The sequence below is a fragment of the Protomyctophum bolini genome (assembly GCF_963924005.1).
Source record: "Protomyctophum bolini genome assembly, chromosome: 2".
In the NCBI taxonomy this organism is placed as follows: Eukaryota; Metazoa; Chordata; class Actinopteri; order Myctophiformes; family Myctophidae; genus Protomyctophum; species Protomyctophum bolini.
In genome coordinates this window covers 28,051,655-28,069,439 of record NC_137863.1, presented here as the reverse complement: position 1 = coordinate 28,069,439, position 17,785 = coordinate 28,051,655, and the positions used below count along the sequence as shown (strand labels likewise).

The window sequence follows — 17,785 nt, the reverse complement described above, 5'->3', positions numbered from 1 at the left end:
TTTTTCATTCTAAATTAAAGCAGCAGGTTCCGGTCTAGAGCCCGCCTACTGTATCTGGTACATTGTACAACGGCGTACACGCTCGCAGATAAACGTTTAGTTTCCATATCCGTTATGTTCTGTCGCCAGACCGGATCAACAGCCTGTTGAGCACATTGATCCCAGTCTATCACAACCTGCACTGCGACTGCGCCGCCATTCAGAGGGTACGGTCGTTTATTTTACCGCGGCGTGTCCCGGTTATACAATAACAATCAGCTCGAGAGAATAGCCGTTTGTATTTCTTCGACGAATTATCCCTTTTTATTTGATCCTCTTTACATCTTCAACATTACCGTGTACTTATAATACAAATTAATACAATGACACGCATAATGAGAAAACTAATCCAACAGACTCTGTGCACCTCTGCCGCACGGGTTGAGAAATTGAACTCACTCAGTCTTCACCCACCAGGAAGCGACATCCACGCAGATGGAGCTAGTTTAAGGTCACCAAATGTGCTAAAGTGTTTAATAAAGTAGTCTATAATAATATTGACAGAATAGAAAATGGTGTTTCTGACATTATCCTGCTGGATCCGAAACCGCGGACCTGATAGATACTGGAAGGTTCAAGAACTTCTCAAGCATGCACGGGTAAGAGAGACCAATGTTAGCTACTGGTAAACTGGTTATCTGAAAGGTTTGTTCTGGTACAATTAATTTAGCCTGAATATATTACGTCTGTGATGTCTTTATGATAAATAGTAGAGCACACCTTTTATGCTTTTTTATCTTTGGATATGCCAAGGCTTTGACCACGTGGAAGGTTGGCTCACTGTCATAGGCTATAGCTAATCTAATATCAAATGATGGTGATGACAATGTGAGATTGTAAGTCATTGTTCTGGGTTATATCAACAGCATTTCAGAGGCAGAAAGAATCGCTGCTACAAATTGGCTGTAAAAGCTGTACGAAGGGCCTTTGTCTACGCCACCAAAGCCAGGAAGCAAAAGAAACATACCATGCGATCGGTGAGTAATGTACTGCACTGGTTCTTCTCATGCTTTTTAATTAAGGACCAGGCCAGGGACCACTAATTTGATATGCATGAGCCCCCCATTTGACACGGTTTATTTCTAACTCGTAGTGTACAAATGAAAGTTGTATATGCTATGCAGTCTGAGTTACAAAGTCAGACCTGTATAAAAGGTCAATTTGGTTCCTAAATATCATAATCAAGTAACTGTAAGGACTCCCTGGAACTCCCTCACGGACCCCTGGCCCTGGGGGTCCCTGGGCACTACATTGAGAATCTGAATCCACAGAAAACTACATGGGCGCGGCTGATAGAGCATTCATTGTTGATTTGTAAGATCAGTAGACGCTGCACACATCTCAAGAGGTTGTAAACTGTTACACTGCTCAGTTCCTTCCCTCTGATCCACAGTCTACAATCCTTACCTAATAGTGTTTCATGTGCTGCAGTAGGCCTCTGAATTTACTAAACAAAATGTCAAAATATTTTCTTAGTAGAGTAAGAATCCAATTATGTCATTTTAAATCTCAATAGTATGAATTTAGGTTGTCTCTAATCATTGTTGTTTTTGTTCTGTGTCTTAAGCTGTGGATTACACGCATTGCAGCAGCATCACGAGAGCATGGTATGAAGTACCCTGCCCTTATGCACAACATGATAAAGGTTTGTAGTCTTACATGATCCGGCAACCATTAATTCATAACACCAGAAGGAGATCTGATAATTTGACCGTAGCTTGTTCCCCCAAAATTCGGTTCAAACATGGGTAAAAATGTGTTCCACTATGCTGCCACCAAAATGTGGAATGAAAAAGTTTAAAAATAAAGGTTCTTGACTAACTGAGGTAACCGCAAGGCTCAACTTAACCCATTTAGACCAGAGTTAAAAACATTCACTTTGAAAGAATATATATTCAAAGATATATTCAAAAATAGCCTCATAGCGCGCTCCCCCCCCCCCCCCCTCCTTTCTCTGTAAATATACCATGATTATACTGAGCTTTATTCCAATATGTTTTGTATTGTATGGACCACAATGAACCATAATAGAAACGTTCCCCTCTGCATTTGTGTGATCTCAGCGTAACCTTTGACTAGGTATTCAATCAATCCACTGTGTCTTTTCCACTTCACAATATTGAATGATCATTATATATAATATATATAATAAGACATATTATGTCTTCAGGACATAATTGACACACACCAACGCTGATTTGTGGTAGCTCTATTTTCTTTGTTGGTGCATTTTGATATCATCTGCCTGCGCTTTTCTGTTTTTCCCATACAGACTGGCGTTCAAGTCAATCGCCGTGTTCTTAGTGATCTTGCCATCACCGAACCTCGGACATTTCTCTCTCTAACGAAGCTGGCACAAGCGCGGCGAGAGGAAGGATTCCGTGCAGCATTGGGCGATGGCTCAGAGCCTACTGGTGTCTTCTCTCGTGTTGTTCTTCATCAGTAACGAGCCTGCCTTTGACTGCTTATTGCTACTGTAGAGTGCTGCTCCTGGGTTCTGGATCATGTACATGCAATGGTTAAACAGACTGCATAATAGGGCTGCTCGATTTAACCAAACTTTTTCAGAATTTGTGATTTTCACAAAATATGTAATCATGAAAGTTGGAAACTAATTAATACGCCTTATTGGTCAAATGTTTGCTTTCACCAATAATCGTGATTACAATATTAAGCAAAATAATCACAATTATCACTTTATCCATAATGGTGCAGCCCTTCTGCATAGCTACTACAGTTGTTTCCTATGGCCAATTTAAAAGTTGTATGAAGACAACAAGATGGTCACATATTTCAGCAGGTCACCAATTTCACCATAATTTGCCATGCTGGAGTTACCGAGTGAGTGAGCGAGTGGCCGAGATTTTAGGTATTGGAATTTGGCTATAGGGAACAGTTTATGGGTTCAGTGTCTTCCTCAAAGACTTAGTGGCCGATCTACCTCCTGCTGAGCCACTACCACTCATTTAATTTGTGAATGTGATCAGTGGTGTGTCAGGACATATAAAGTGTGGGGACATTATGTTGGGGGGGATGGACGTCATGAGTCATGACTTACTGTACATTGTTGTGTATTAGCTGGTCTGACACCTTTATCGAGTTGAGACTATAAGAGCTACTGCAGCACATATGCAGCCAATGCACAACTATAATTGCGCCGCAAAATGGAAACGGTGCCAGACCCTTCTGACCCCCACCCACCCTCTGGCGCCCCTGGCCTGAATGATTTGATAATCAGTCACAAACCAACTATGACATTTCCCTGATGTAAGGCAGCCAGATTATGTTGACTGTAAAACCTTTTGCCTCTGTAAATATGTGTATTTTACCAATTCTGGTAAATGTGTATGTAAAATGTTATTGTTGATTAAATATTTTGTTATTCAAGCCAGTGTCCTCATTGTTAATGTAACTGTAGCTAGTGTGCAGGGTGTTAATTAGTTTCCACTTACTGTAGTCTCTACTCTCTAGTCATATACTGTAGTCCAGTGGTTCTCAAACCTTTTCATGTGAAGGACCCCCAAACAGTATACACAGTTAATTTAACTTTTTGAGAGTACCCATTTGTATGCACTGAGTTAACAGACAAGGGTTACAAGGGTACATTTCAATTTTGAAATTAATTGAGACATGATCTTTTACCAGTCTTATCTATGGCATGAGTTTGTATTAAACCTTGGATAAATTACCTCCACGGCCACCGTATTATTGTAGGCGGGGTCACACAACCTTCTGAAGACAGCCAATGAGAAAGTATCGTATTTGTCGATAGCCAATCACATAGGCTTTTATTCAGAAACATATTTTTTGTGTGTGTCGTGCGCTTGCGTAGACAATTGCAGCGTGACAGGTCAACTACACGCGTGTGGAGGAAGTGAGGTGACAGATCGGTGTCTTTCTGCCGGCGTATCCATTTAGCCCTTATTGTCACTGCAAATTCTGCAATGTCCTGGCTGTTTGGACTCAACAGAGGTCAGCCTGAACCTCCGCCTGGCCTCCCGCAACCACCACCACCTCCTCCCCCGGCCGGCGGCGATTCTAGTGGCGGCGGTGCTGGAGATAAACCCAAGGACAAATGGAGCAACTTCGATCCAACCGGACTGGAGCGAGCAGCTCAGGCAGCCAAGGACCTGGACCGGTCTCGTAAGTCATTGAGGGCAAATACTAATACTTCTTTAATAATGAGTCTTCACTGTTTCTTAGCAGCATGAGTCATGGCTCTTTAAGTACAGTAGCTACCTATAGCCCGAGATGCTCTCAGACAGACCAAACGGTCAGTGAATCACTGTCGGTGATGCTGATGCAACATCTATCGTAGAGGGTTGAACTCGACTCACCGTTCTAGGTTATTCTAGGTGAAGAGTGCAAAGGTCATGCTCATTCCATTTCCATCAGGCTGTGTACTCATATTATGTTGTATGATCATCAGAATAATGATTGATCTATGTAACCCAAAGTAACCTAGTGTAAAGTCATCCATTTCAATTAAACTGCTGTGTTGGACTAGAGCCCTGCGTTGTCTGTCTCTGAACTTCAGGTCATGCCAAAGAAGCATTGGATCTGGCTCGCATGCAGGAGCAGAGCGTTCAGATGGAACACCAAAGCAAAATAAAGGTATACTGTCTATAACCGCTCCTATCCAGCAGAATAACAAACGCTCAACTGATATCTCAAGGTTGTTTATTTCCCCAAGACAACGTGAAAAACTGCAAAACATAACAATATTATTTTAAACACAATGAAATATGAATGTCCTTGTTGTCAGTCAATCATGATGTCCGTATTATATATAAACAAACACAATGATATGTACACAAACAATTAAACGATCGATAGAAGTACAACACTGTTTACTGCCTCACTCTAATCACAGGGCTCTTCTCCTGCATGCCCTTCTAGGTCATAATGAACAGCAATAAAGGACCAGGCACCACACACGGCATGCAAATACAATATGTACCCAAATAAACATACATATAATGTTCACATATTATACATTTTCAGAAAGGTAAGCAATAAAATGGAATATTACAAAATACCCATAACTGGGACAGCTACACTGTTCAAGTTCTCACAGAGTCATATTGGGAAAGTGATTTTATCACTTTTCTGTAGTGCTGAAGGTGACCATACCCCATTTACAGCATAGGCTCTGCCTCTATCTTACACACAATTGTCACAATTCTCTCTGGGTCTGATGTGATTGCGCCATAGACAAAAACCTGGTCTAGCCCTGGCACAGTACTTTCCTGCAAATTGAATGGCATTCAAAAACTAAAATAACTCTCATCCGTCTTTGGTGCTGAGCCAAACTGCAAAAGCAGAAAAATCATACAGAAAAAGAGGGCTCACAATTCACTTTAAACGCATTCAAACAAACGGCTAACCTGAAGAAGTTCCAAACGTTTGTGTTTTGGAGCAAGTGAGTTGCAAGACCTTCCTTTTTCAGAATAAAGGATACATTACATATAGGCAGGTTAAAATGGTTGTACACTCTGCTTGCAATCAATATTCATCTGAATTTACAGGGCTTCATGTTCTATCCATCACTCACGTTCAGCATGGCATTGCTGTAGTGATGTGTGTTAAAGATTCTGCATTCCTTGCAAAATTCCTTTTGTCTGTTCTTTTGTCATGATGGCAGGAATACGAGGCTGCAGTTGAACAGCTCAAAGGAGACCAGCTCCGCATCCATTCAGAGGAGAAGAGGAAAACTCTGAACGAGGAGACCAAACAGCATCAAGCAGTGAGAATTAGATCATCATGAGGGTCTGCTTTTGACAGAATTTCAGTGATAAGATCTTTTTTGTCCCTCGTCTAAATGGTTTCAAGAAGAAAGATGTGACATATGACTTAAAATCAATATCTTGATTATATGAAACTTTTGCAATGATTATTTAAAAGTCTTATTATTATTTTAAATTTAATTTGAATTAGAGAGTATGTTTTGCACTCCGTGTGTGTGTGTGTGTGTGTGTGTGTGTGTCCGTCTGTGGACAGCTAATCTCCGGCACTGTTGGCTTGATCACAGCCATACTCTGCACACACACTCCCTGAATGCCACAGCTGAACCTTTTCACATTGGCCTCTAATAGCGCCACCAGGAGTCCGCTTTGTGCAAAAAAGACAGTACACAGTACACCTACAGATTTTGTCCAAACATCACGCAAATTGGTACACAGTCTCTCTAGAGTCATTCAACGAAACCGGTCTTTCAGATTTTTCAGACTCCATCCTGATTGGCTAAGGTTGGCTACCAAAGTTCGCAGGAGTGCATGGTTTCAAACAAAATGCCGCAAATCATGAAATATTGAACCAGAATGGTGGTTATGAGTTCTGTTAGTCCAGCAGGGGGTGCTATATAGTGGTCAGTATGGTTACTGTTTTTTTCTGGCCCATCACAGAGAGCTCAGTTCCAGGACAGACTTGCCAGACAGAGGTATGAGGACCAACTGAGACAACAGGTTAGGCCATATCCATTATGTTAAATTCAAATGTGTTTTTGCCTTGTGTAAAAAAACAAACACATTGGGATTTTTGTTTTCTTACAGCAAGCCATAAATGAGGAAAACCTTCGCAAACAAGAGGATTCAGTAAATAAACAGGAGGCCATGAGGAAAGGTATTGCTTTAGCCTCGCTCTGTAAAGCCAATCACACAGTCATGGGAAAACTACAGATTAATACTTGAGAACAGTTGTTCTCTAAGTGAGATCCAGGCACCCCCCAGGGGTCTTTCAGGGTGGCCCAGGGGGTCCCCAGCAGAATTAAATGGCATCAAAATCAGTCTAACCACTTTAATCCTATTTTATATATCACTCATTCTTGAGATGAGGGACAAAAGTGGAAAAAACATGTCCCACACATAAGAGCCTTATTTTATGTAAAAAATAAATTAATTCATAAAAATAAAAGCACTTGCAAAGTTAAGTGTAATACAGTTGTGTATTATTATGCCCTTAATTTCATTATAATTGTTTTCATATTCCATCTGAATTAGTTAAAAGCAGGCCCTGTACCCAAAAAGGCCTGTATTTAGCCTGTCCCCAGCAAGTGGCCACAATTTCAAACTGCCAAAAAAGTGTCTAATACTGTCACAATCACATAAATATACATACTAAATTAAAGTAGATTGTCAACAACATAGCAAATAATATACAGAGTTAATTTTAATTTATATTTTCTATTAAATATCTCCTATCAAATGTTCGTCCCACGTCTCCGTCAACTCCGTCAGGTTTTTTTAAAAGTCTTAAATTAATCAGAAAATATTGTCCACAGATTTAGCCTGAAGACTCCTTTTCCAAGTCCCATTTATATTTGTTGCAACAGTGGAGTACCTGGTCTGACAAGCATTCAATTGTTTGATATTTTAAACAAACAATGTTGATAACAATGTGGTCACAGCTTTTACATGTCAACTCCGTCAGGACATTTTTATGATCTTTGTTAAGAATTCCAAAATAATGTTTATTATTTTAGTTTAGGGGTTAGGTTTAGCTAACAAAATTAAGCAAAAACAAAATGGCTACATTGTACTAAAGAGGGTTAAGATGAAAACAAATGCCATTTTGTCAACTCCGTCAGACGTCAACTCCGTCAGATTTTGTGTCTGACGGAGTTGACGTGTATCTGACGGAGTTGACAAAAGTGTTCCTAAAACAATAAAATTATTGTTTTTGAATAATGGGCAGTATTCTAATTTGGCACACAGTTAGAGCATGCCTTAAGGAACATTTTTGGCTATGGGGCCATCACAGATTTGTCTCGTGGTGACCATGGCAGCCATATTACAAAAGAGCTGCCACCTAATGTTATTTTACAATAACTCAAGTTCTACACCACCTAGGATCTTGATTCTGGTGACTAAGACCTCATTTTCAAGGATGAGGGATACAGTGGTACAATTTAGACTTTCCCTGTGACCATGGCAGCCATTTTTCAAAATGGCCGCCACCTGCTGTTATTTTACAATAACTCAAGTTCTACACCACCTAGGATCTTGATTCTGGTGACTAATCATACATTTTCAAGGATGTGGGGTACATTGGTAATATTTAGATTTGTCCTGTGACCATAGCAGCCATTTTTTTTTTCAAAATGGCCGCCACCTGCTGTTATTTTACAATAACTCAAGTTTTAGACCACCTAGGATCTTGATTTTGGCGACTAATCATACATTTTAAAAGATGAGAAATACAGTGGTACTATTTAGATTTGTCCTGTGACCATGGCAGCCATTGTTTTTCAAAATGACCACCAACCTGCTGTTATTTTACCAATAACTCAAGTTTTAGACCACCAAGGATCTTGATTCTGGCGACTAATCATTACATTTTCAAGGATGAACTTTCTCTGGGAGAGGTAAGGGCTTATTTCAGGTGCAGGTTGAGTTTCTACTGACAGGACATTAAAAGGAGGTGGGCTTTCTGGCCTTTGACTTGCCCATTTCAGGTACAGATGCACAGTTTGACTTCACTGGCCACTGCAGGGAACTGTGGGGGAGAAACTTTGGTCTCTTGACACCCCGATTAGGTTCAGGGTTTTTTTTGGTGGAGACTTGCCTTTCATGACATCTTTGCTGCAGCAGTTGATCTCCTTACTGCCAGTGGTGGCACACTCTGGGTCTCTGGGGCATTGTATCTTGGTGGCCTCCTGCCAGTGTTTCTCCATCCTTCTCCTGAGCTCTGTGTTCTGGGGCTCTGTTATAGTCAACTTACATTGTCTTGGCTGGAGATTGCTTTCCTGCAGGGTCCAGCCCAGTCTTGTGCAGATGGCTGCTGGCCCACCTGGAGGCCCCAACCTCACTTGTTCGGTTGGTGTGATTAGGTGGGGTGGTCTTCCCCAATCAGGATGAGGGGTTTGACCCTTTCAAACGGCAGTCTGGCCAAGTGTCTGTATTTAGTTGTGAGTTTAGATACAGGATACGATTGCTCACCCAGCCCCAGGTGACATGAGGTGAAGGCTCCTTTGATTTGGTAACATTGCTTTGGTTGACATGCTGGTGACACAGAAAGACACTGATGCCTTCAGTGTCTGCACATCCTGCCTGATGGTCCTGAAGCCAAATCTTCTGTCTTCAGTCTTTCGCTCACTGTTCACTGCTCACTGTTCACCTCACCGAATTTAGCCCAAGGAGTTTGACCCCTAGTTTGGCCATAGACCCCCTAGTTTGGCCATAGCCACTTGCCCAAATGTGCCGACATGTGCTGACCTCATCACATCTGTGATGATGGCTATGGCCGTTTTTAGCCAACGTAGTGTTTTTTGTGCAAAACGAATGCTTGGAATGGATCCAGAATCATGAAAAGCCCCTAGTTTGACATGCCACATGCTACTTAAAGCATAATGAAATTTAGAACATTTAGCCTTATATTGGTTGTTGATGGTACCCAACTTTCAGCAGCTGTCAAACATGCCCCTAGGGTGGTCAAATAGAAACCAATGTGGGATATGTTAGTAGACACCTTTACAAACATTGGTGAAGAAAATTCTTGGTAAGAAATGTATTCACAGATTTTATATTATTCTGATAATATTCCCTGAGTAAATTGGTAAAATAATAGCAGGTCCACCATTTTTGAAAATGTCTACCATCCATGGTCACAGGATAAATCTAAATAGTACAACTGTATTCCTCACCCTTGAAAATGTATGATTAGTCACCAGAATCAAGATCCTAGGTGGTGTAGAACTTGAGTTATTGGGAAATAACAGAAAGTTGGCGGCCGTTTTGAAAAATGTCTACCATGGTCACAGGACAAATCTAAATAGTACCAATGTATCCCACATCCTTGAAAATGTATGATTAGTCACCAGAATCAAGATCCTAGGTGGTGTAGAACTTGAGTTATTGGGAAATAACAGAAAGTTGGCGGCCATTTTGAAAAATGGCTGCCATGTTCACAGGGCAAATCTAAATAGTACCACTGTATTCCTCATCCTTGAAAATGTGGGATTAGTCACCAGAATCAAGATCCTAGGTGGTCTAGAACCTAAATCAGTTAAACGTGTCAACTCCGTCAGATGTTCGTCAACTCCGTCAGACGTTCGTCCCGTGATGTTTTTGTTAATTTCCAAAGAAATAGAAAATTCGCTGTCAAATCTTTTGTGCTTATGTATTGAAACACCAACTGAAATGATACGTAATGATGTTTTTTTTTTTTTTTTACATGGTTTTCATGTTATAATATTGAAAATAAAGGTTGAAATGACGGTTTTGAGAAATTGGATATTTCATAATAGTGTGATATTGGAACAAAATAATATTAAAAGATTTGTATTACTTAACTTGATTACTGAAAGCCATTATAAGATAACTGAGGACTTTATATTATTGTTGAAATGATAAAATTCAATTAAAAGGGATTTTAGTGTGTCTGACGGAGTTGACATGAATCAGGTATTAAGTGCATAAATGTCCCATTTTAGAAAGAAATGTTATGCGAAAAACCTGTTCCTTCTCAAGATTGGTAGTTGAGACCTGTGTCTACAAATACATCTATTTGATTTGAATGTATCTTAAAAAAAAAAAAAATCCAGTTTGAAAAAGGTTTTGTCCCTTATCTCAAGAATGGGTGATATATATATATATATATATATATATATATATATATATATATGTATGTATAATTACAACACGCCCATGTGTGATTGTGATTGATTGTTGTAGATCTATTTTCTATAAAACTGCATAATTTGGAAAAATGTTTTAACAACACTCTTATGGAGTCCCTATCAGAAAATATTTGCCATGCATATGTTTGAGAACCACTGCTCTAGAGGGGAGTTTTCATCCATGTGTCTTGTGTCCTGGTGTCTCTAGCAACGATAGAGCATGAGATGTCTCTGAGGCACAAGAATGAGCTTCTACGTATCGAGGCAGAGTCTAAAGCACGGGCCCATGTGGAGAGAGAGAATGCTGATCTGATCCGTGAGCAGATCCGTCTGAAGGCAGCAGAACACAGGCAGACTGTTTTGGAGTCCATAAGGTAAGATGCACACTAACATATGGTCACTTTACCATACCTTGTATGTCTAAAACCATCACTTTTCAGGAAATGGGTAAAAAAATACTTGTGTTCCAAAGGATCCAATGTAGTTATTTTTTACTATTGTAAGTAGTGTTTTATAATCCCATGAGGAATGGTTGCAAAAGAGTGGGAAGATCTTTAGGTAGTGTGATTATTGGGAAGTAAATAAATACGGTAATCTAAGAACGGTGACTGCATCAAATCAATAGTGATTTGTCTGATTAACTTTCAATGGAACAAGATTTTGAGAAGCTAGGACCAGGTTGTAACCACACATCTTCTTTTAGGACTGCTGGCACTGTGTTCGGAGAAGGTTTTCGGGCCTTTGTGTCAGACTGGGACAAAATCACAGCTACGGTGAGACATCTCTTCATCTCCACATTGACTTTGTGAACCATCTGATTTATCCTACTGGAAATACAAATATGTTTGTGAAACCCTGATTTTCCAGTTCAGACTGCGTATTGGGGTAATCATTGCAGTAAACTGAACTTTGCACATTCCTGTACAGGTATTAGACAAAAGTTATTTAGATATAATCTTTCACTCTGACTACTTGTTGCTTTCCAAAACATACTTGTGCACTAGGACACTGCAGCATTTCTTTTTTCAGCGTTCCTTAATAGACAAACGGAGCTTGTCGCTAAAATGATTGTTACACGCAGTATGACTTAAATTATTAAATTAGTATTGTCCTTTGTAATCTGTTGACATTAATCAATGCTGTATTGAAATTCTGAATGCTGTGAAAATCTCCCCTCACTTCACCAGGTAGCAGGACTTACCCTTTTAGCTGTGGGAGTATATACAGCCCGCAATGCAACGGCAGTGGGAGGACGCTACATTGAGGCCCGGCTTGGGAAGCCATCATTGGTCAGGGAGACCTCCCGCATCACTGTTGGGGAGGCAATCAAGCATCCCATCAAGGTGGCGGGGCCCGCCCAACTCAATACTTACTTAAACCGCTCCTTTTTCTCTACACCAAATCCACTTGCCGAAAATAGCCGATATACAAACTTGAACTTGTTGCTATTTTTGATGATTGTTTGCCCCAGAATAAGGACGCTAGGGTTCATGTGGTTAAGCATATATACCTACTGACTGTATGGTTTTGTTCATCTCTATGTGATTACTTGTTAAAGATGTAGTGCAAAATAGACCTATTACCCAGTTTTTGGATGGAAAACACACACAAATGCTGGGGTACCCAAGAAATTAGATGCAACAGGGAGCGTTTTAACATCTCTTCTGTCTCTCTTCCTTCACCTCTTAGGTGGCCAAACGACTGAGAAGCAAACCTCAGGATGCCCTTGAAGGAGTTGTGCTCAGTGTAAGTGCCAGTTCTTCAAGCTGGTGAGACTTTTTACCAAATAAAGGGCGGGTGTGACAAATACAGATGTGTATATATTTTTCATATAACCACTAAAAATGCATTTTCTTCTGGTCGCTCAGCCGTCCCTGGAGGAGCGTGTGCGTGACATTGCCATAGCAACTAGAAACACAAGACAGAACCGTGGCCTTTACAGAAACATTCTCATGTATGGACCTCCAGGCACTGGAAAAACTCTCTTTGCCAAGGTAATTGCAAGATTACAAAAGATGAATGATGCATACACTATGATCATGTGCTTGTGTGGTTTTATATATATGGTAGCTTTACACTACTGTGGGGTACTTTTCCCTGTTTTTGAGCAGAAACTGGCAATGCATTCTGGTATGGATTACGCAATTATGACGGGTGGTGACGTGGCGCCCATGGGTCGCGATGGTGTGACTGCAATGCACAAAGTTTTTGACTGGGCTAATACAAGTCGCCGCGGGTAAGCAGTTGTACAGAACTAATTAATTACACTGATCATAAAAATGTGTCATAAAACAGCGTTGGGTGTGATGCAATGCATAGGTGCCGGGGGGGGGGGGGGGGGGGGGGGTTCATTTGGGTCTGAATGTCCCTGCACTATTGGAGATGCCTGGTCTATTTATTTATTTTTCCCCAACCGGCGCTGGTGCATGCCATGGTCTAGCACCGTTTCCATGTGAATCATGAGCGATGCCCCCCCCAACCCAAAAAAACAATCCCTGCACTTTTTACGTCCTGACGGCGCCACTGATGCAACATGTTTGAACATGTAAATATAGCTGCAACTAATTAAGACCAAGTTAAGCATATAGAACAGAATTGATTGGCCATTGTAATACTGACAATGTAGTAGTAATAATACATGCATCATGTCTTTCTTTTTTGTTCTAGTCTGCTGCTGTTTGTTGATGAGGCTGACGCATTCCTTCGCAAGAGAGCCACTGTAAGTCTGTTTTGTACATTTCTAGGTACAGTATTCTTTATGCCATGTATTAGTGCTCCCAAATCAATCAGTCAATCTATTCCCTTGTTTTTATCCTAAGTTCATCAGTTTCAATTTGCATTCTGTGTCCTTTGTTTTTAGGAGAAGATCAGTGAAGACCTCAGAGCCACTTTGAATGCATTCCTGTATCGCACTGGAGAACAGAGCAACAAGTACTTACAATTATTCATATCATATTATCTGACTCAATATATATGTATTGTATCCCCCAGGACACTATAGCCACACAGAGTGGGAATGAATCACACAAAATTAACGCCCTACTTGTGAGGTCACTTGCTACTCTCATTCCAGTCACTTTGCCATCTATCTGTATGTTGTCTGTAGGTTCATGATGGTTCTTGCCAGCAACCAACCGGAGCAGTTTGACTGGGCCATAAATGATCGTATAGATGAGATAGTGAACTTCGCTCTACCAGGTCCCGATGAGAGGGAACGGCTGGTGAGACTGTACTTTGACAAATACGTGCTGGAGCCGGCCACCGGAGGGAGGCAGTGAGTATTTTAACTTGCACAGCAACACAGGTGTTTTAAATAGGCCTCATAATCAAGCCTCTGTTCACCCCAAGGGGCCAGTGAGGTGCTCCAACGTTGAAGCACTGGGCCCTAGTGGTAAGAGGAAGGACTGCAGGTGAGGAAACCCAGTGCAGCTGGGCTTTAACATTGAGCGCTCGGTTGCACTTCCGCATTTGGGCACCAAAATTTGTTGCCCAAATCGAAAAAAAGGCGGAAGTAGTCCTTCCGGGTGCTTCAAAACGCCACTGAGCAACTTCCACTGACATAAATAGCGGGGGAGCGGAGCTTCGCACCAGATCAGTCTCTATCCTTTTAATACTCTATGGTTCACCCAGATAGAATGAGTTCCACTTGCACACGTTATACACTCCTGTAAATATATATGTACTGTATTATGTGCACACACACTAACCTCCCACATATATACACAGTAACATTTTCAGTGTGTTTCAGTGTTCCATTTGTGTGAGTGAGGCTAGAATGGCTTTAGGCAGCTGCGTTGCTTACTAGCCTGGCCTTAATGCTAGGAGAGTCGAGACTACGGATGGAAACTAGCATTCTAGCTAAATCCGGTGTATCTTACATGGCATTGTTTGGGCTGTGTTTATTAAATATGCGCTGTCCCTTCAAATAAACATAAATAAATAATATAATCCTTTTCGCCAGTGTGTGTGATCATTAGCTGAGGGCTGTTTAAATACAGCCTGTTGTGAAAATGGAGCCCAGCCAGCCATGCTGAGGCATTAATTACAAAGCAGTCTTAGGGGTCTTGGCAGCTGAGTGGTGGCATGTGACACACAGACACACATGCTGCAAAGGCAGGATATTACAGCCGCCACGGATCAAACCTAGGAAATTTTTATTTTAATCTAAGTACAGAGTTAACTCGGGTTTAACCCATTTAGAGGCAGATTCTTAAATGCCTTCTATAACCTAAGTTTTCTGAAAACTTCATATTTTTTGGCAGCTTAATGTTTTTCATACTCTTTTTGCAGGAGGATGAAGCTGACCCAGTTTGACTATGGTAAGAAGTGCTCTGAGATTGCAGCACGCACAACGGGCATGTCAGGCAGAGAGATCTCCAAACTGGGTGTGGCCTGGCAGGTGTGTATTAATTAAAATGGTTAATAGGGTTTACAAATATATACAGTACATTGTTGTATATTTTGTAATCCACAAGTGTGTGTGTGTTTGTGTGTATGTATATATATATATAAAAGCTTACAACATGCTGCGAGCTTGTAGATTTTTGTAAGCTTGTGAAGCGTACAATTTTTTTTGTATGATACTGTCAAAGTGTAAAATAGGACTTATTATAGGGGGATGAATCCCTACTGTAGGTCAAATTGTGTATTTTGTTTTCCAGTTCTGGTTAAAAATAGCAGGGTAAAAACATGGCAGGCTGCATAAGGCTAACACCCATGGTTCTGGCTACACCTAAACCTATCATACCCGGTATTCATTTTATTAGCTTTAGCTGCATTGCTTACTAGCCTGCCTTGCAGTAGTTTTTAACAAACTGGAAAAACAAGCTACAAAATCAGCCTAGGGTTTCATGCCACTTTTTAAGTGGTTAAATAACACTGCATGCTGTATATCTGTATAAGTGCTGCAACATTGTTCTCATTAAGTAATGGAACGATATGGACACTGGTGTTTCATGCACTTCCAGGCAGCAGCATATTCCTCTCAAGATGGGATCCTAACAGAGGCCATGATTGATGCTCGTGTTGATGACGCCGTCAAGCAGCATTTTCAGAAGATGGACTGGCTGCATGGAGACGGAGGTGGCGAAGGCAAGAGCGCTCCACCTCTCCAATCTGGACCGTCAGACAATGCTGGCAAAATGGGCTTTGACTCTGTGTCTCACAGTCACAGATCTGTGATGCTGGATTGAAAGATCCAGAGTTTAGGTGATCTTGCTGCCAACGCTCCTTGTGAGGGTGGGACTGAAAGTGAAGAGAGCAAAGCTGTACCTTCTTCTCCTAAGGATGCAATTCCAGTTTGAGGGGGTGTCAAATGCTTAGAATGCACTGTTGGTGTGACATGTTACGCAATACTGTGCTAGCAACAGCAATACAATATACACAAGATAATACAGGACTTTGGTAAATGAAAAAGAAGCTTAAAAAGATAGAATCAAGTTTTTAAAGTACAGGCCAGACAACACACTAACCTAAAAAACAAACCTCAGCATCAGTGGGGAACTGGTAGTCTTATGTGGTCTTACTTTGTATTTGTCTGGCTCCTACCTATGTAACACAAGATAGGGGGCAGTACATGTTAACAACTCTTGCCATATTTGTTATGACTGAAACATTCTAAAATGTTGGCTAGTATGTACAGATTTACATTGAAACCATTGTCTGTAATTATATTCATGTTGTGCACAGTGAGTGTTTTCATATAAAACGTAAATGTTCCATGTTTCTTACTAAGACATTTTTTTTCTAAATCACATTGGTTATCACATGAGACAACACAATTTATACTTGAAAGCTTTCACTTAAACTAAAATATGGAATTTCTCGTGTACCGGTATGCTTACACAATACATAAAATGGTCATTTATCATTTTTAGCCCTGTCAGTAGTACAGGTCAGACAGACCCTAGAAAATGTGCAAGAGACTTGGCATGTACAATAATACTCGCTGTTTAAATCCAATGGCCGGCTTTATTTAAATAAATGTACAGGTTATGGCATCACAGTGCAGCATGGTGAGAGGAAGGGTCAAACCTAATGTATGCATCATATACGGTGTAGTAGTGCACTGAGCTAATGATGCATGGTGAGCTTATAGGTTAGGTTTAGCAGTAATTTATTTCCTATGGGGAAAACCACTTGGGAGTTCAATATTTCATAGTGATGGCTGATGACCTGAGACAAGTCAAAGTGGTCCCTGCTATGGCTATATGATAAAACCTTGCCACTGTCACACATCACTCTTAAGGAGTTGATTCAAACCATTGACTAAGTCAGTGATACTCAACCTCAGGCCCGCGGGCCACATCAGGCCCGCGGGACCATTATGACTGGCACACCAATGAAAATCTAAAAAAAAATCTGGAAAATGAAATAAAAATAAATAAATCTGAATGAAGTTATCTTTAATTACATTATTATAAGTAATACTATTAGAGTTGTACTATTACTCGAACGAAAATAAAAGCTGGGGGGGGGGGGAGATGCAATGCAAATGAAAGACATATACTGTGTATCCCTTTTCCCTGACATAATTTTATAGCTAAACGGACAGAATTCTATTTTATTTGAATGATGAAACCCAGCTGCCATTAATAGTTTGAAATGGAAATTGCAGAAATGGAAATTGCGGAAATGGTAATTGCGGAAATGGTGGAAATGGAAATTGAGGAAATTGCGGAAATGGAAATTGTGGAAATGGTGGAAATGGAAATTGCGGAAATTGCAGAAATGGAAATTGCGGAAATTGTAATTGCGGAAATGGTGGAAATTGCAGAAATGGTAATTGCGGAAATGGTGGAAATGGAAATTGAGGAAATTGCGGAAATGGAAATTGCGGAAATTGCGGAAATGGAAATTGCAGAAATGGTAATTGCGGAAATTGCTCTTCACTTATAGCTATCTATTTTCAGGTAGATTGTTTTATTTTACTCAGTCAGCCATATCACTACTCATTTTTTTTCATGAAAAAGGTCATATAGCTGGGTAATCTATTTTCAGGCAAATTGTGTTTATTGTATTTTATTTTACTCAGCCATAACAATTTATTTTCTGTTAACCAACTTGCTGGCTGGCAGGCAGGCAGGCAGACAGCTACTCATAGACAGACAGACAGACAGCTACTCATGGAGA

General features: G+C 40.6%; 2 protein-coding genes across 2 annotated transcripts; both read left to right on the top strand.

Annotated features, from left to right (window-relative positions):
- The first annotated feature begins 265 nt into the window (after positions 1 to 265).
- On the top strand, positions 266 to 3,426 carry mrpl20 (mitochondrial ribosomal protein L20). Its single transcript, XM_080793660.1, has 4 exons — positions 266 to 638; positions 906 to 1,016; positions 1,607 to 1,684; positions 2,312 to 3,426. Exons 1-4 carry the CDS (start codon positions 552 to 554, stop codon positions 2,483 to 2,485), a joined length of 450 nt encoding a protein of 149 aa, XP_080649786.1. The 5' UTR covers positions 266 to 551; the 3' UTR covers positions 2,486 to 3,426.
- A 439-nt stretch (positions 3,427 to 3,865) lies between these two features.
- Positions 3,866 to 16,140, top strand: atad3 (ATPase family AAA domain containing 3). Its single transcript, XM_080774310.1, has 16 exons — positions 3,866 to 4,182; positions 4,577 to 4,653; positions 5,684 to 5,785; positions 6,444 to 6,503; positions 6,591 to 6,660; positions 10,863 to 11,028; positions 11,358 to 11,427; positions 11,842 to 11,997; positions 12,344 to 12,400; positions 12,523 to 12,648; positions 12,766 to 12,890; positions 13,322 to 13,373; positions 13,515 to 13,585; positions 13,761 to 13,928; positions 14,945 to 15,053; positions 15,622 to 16,140. The coding sequence occupies exons 1-16, from the start codon at positions 3,984 to 3,986 to the stop codon at positions 15,844 to 15,846; spliced, it is 1,833 nt and encodes a 610-aa protein (XP_080630436.1). The 5' UTR covers positions 3,866 to 3,983; the 3' UTR covers positions 15,847 to 16,140.
- Positions 16,141 to 17,785: the final 1,645 nt, after the last annotated feature.

What these genes read in the sequence shown, in the direction of transcription:
- mrpl20 (XM_080793660.1), top strand. Translation starts at nt 552, where the DNA reads ATGGTGTTTCTGACATTATCCTGCTGGATCCGAAACCGCGGACCTGAT. An exon ending in AGAAACATACCATGCGATCG is followed by an intron (nt 1,017 to 1,606) that starts GTGAGTAATGTA and finishes CTGTGTCTTAAG; the next exon opens with CTGTGGATTACACGCATTGC. An exon ending in TTATGCACAACATGATAAAG is followed by an intron (nt 1,685 to 2,311) that starts GTTTGTAGTCTT and finishes TTTCCCATACAG; the next exon opens with ACTGGCGTTCAAGTCAATCG.
- atad3 (XM_080774310.1), top strand. Translation starts at nt 3,984, where the DNA reads ATGTCCTGGCTGTTTGGACTCAACAGAGGTCAGCCTGAACCTCCGCCT. An exon ending in CAATCAAGCATCCCATCAAG is followed by an intron (nt 11,998 to 12,343) that starts GTGGCGGGGCCC and finishes TTCACCTCTTAG; the next exon opens with GTGGCCAAACGACTGAGAAG. An exon ending in GAAAAACTCTCTTTGCCAAG is followed by an intron (nt 12,649 to 12,765) that starts GTAATTGCAAGA and finishes GTTTTTGAGCAG; the next exon opens with AAACTGGCAATGCATTCTGG.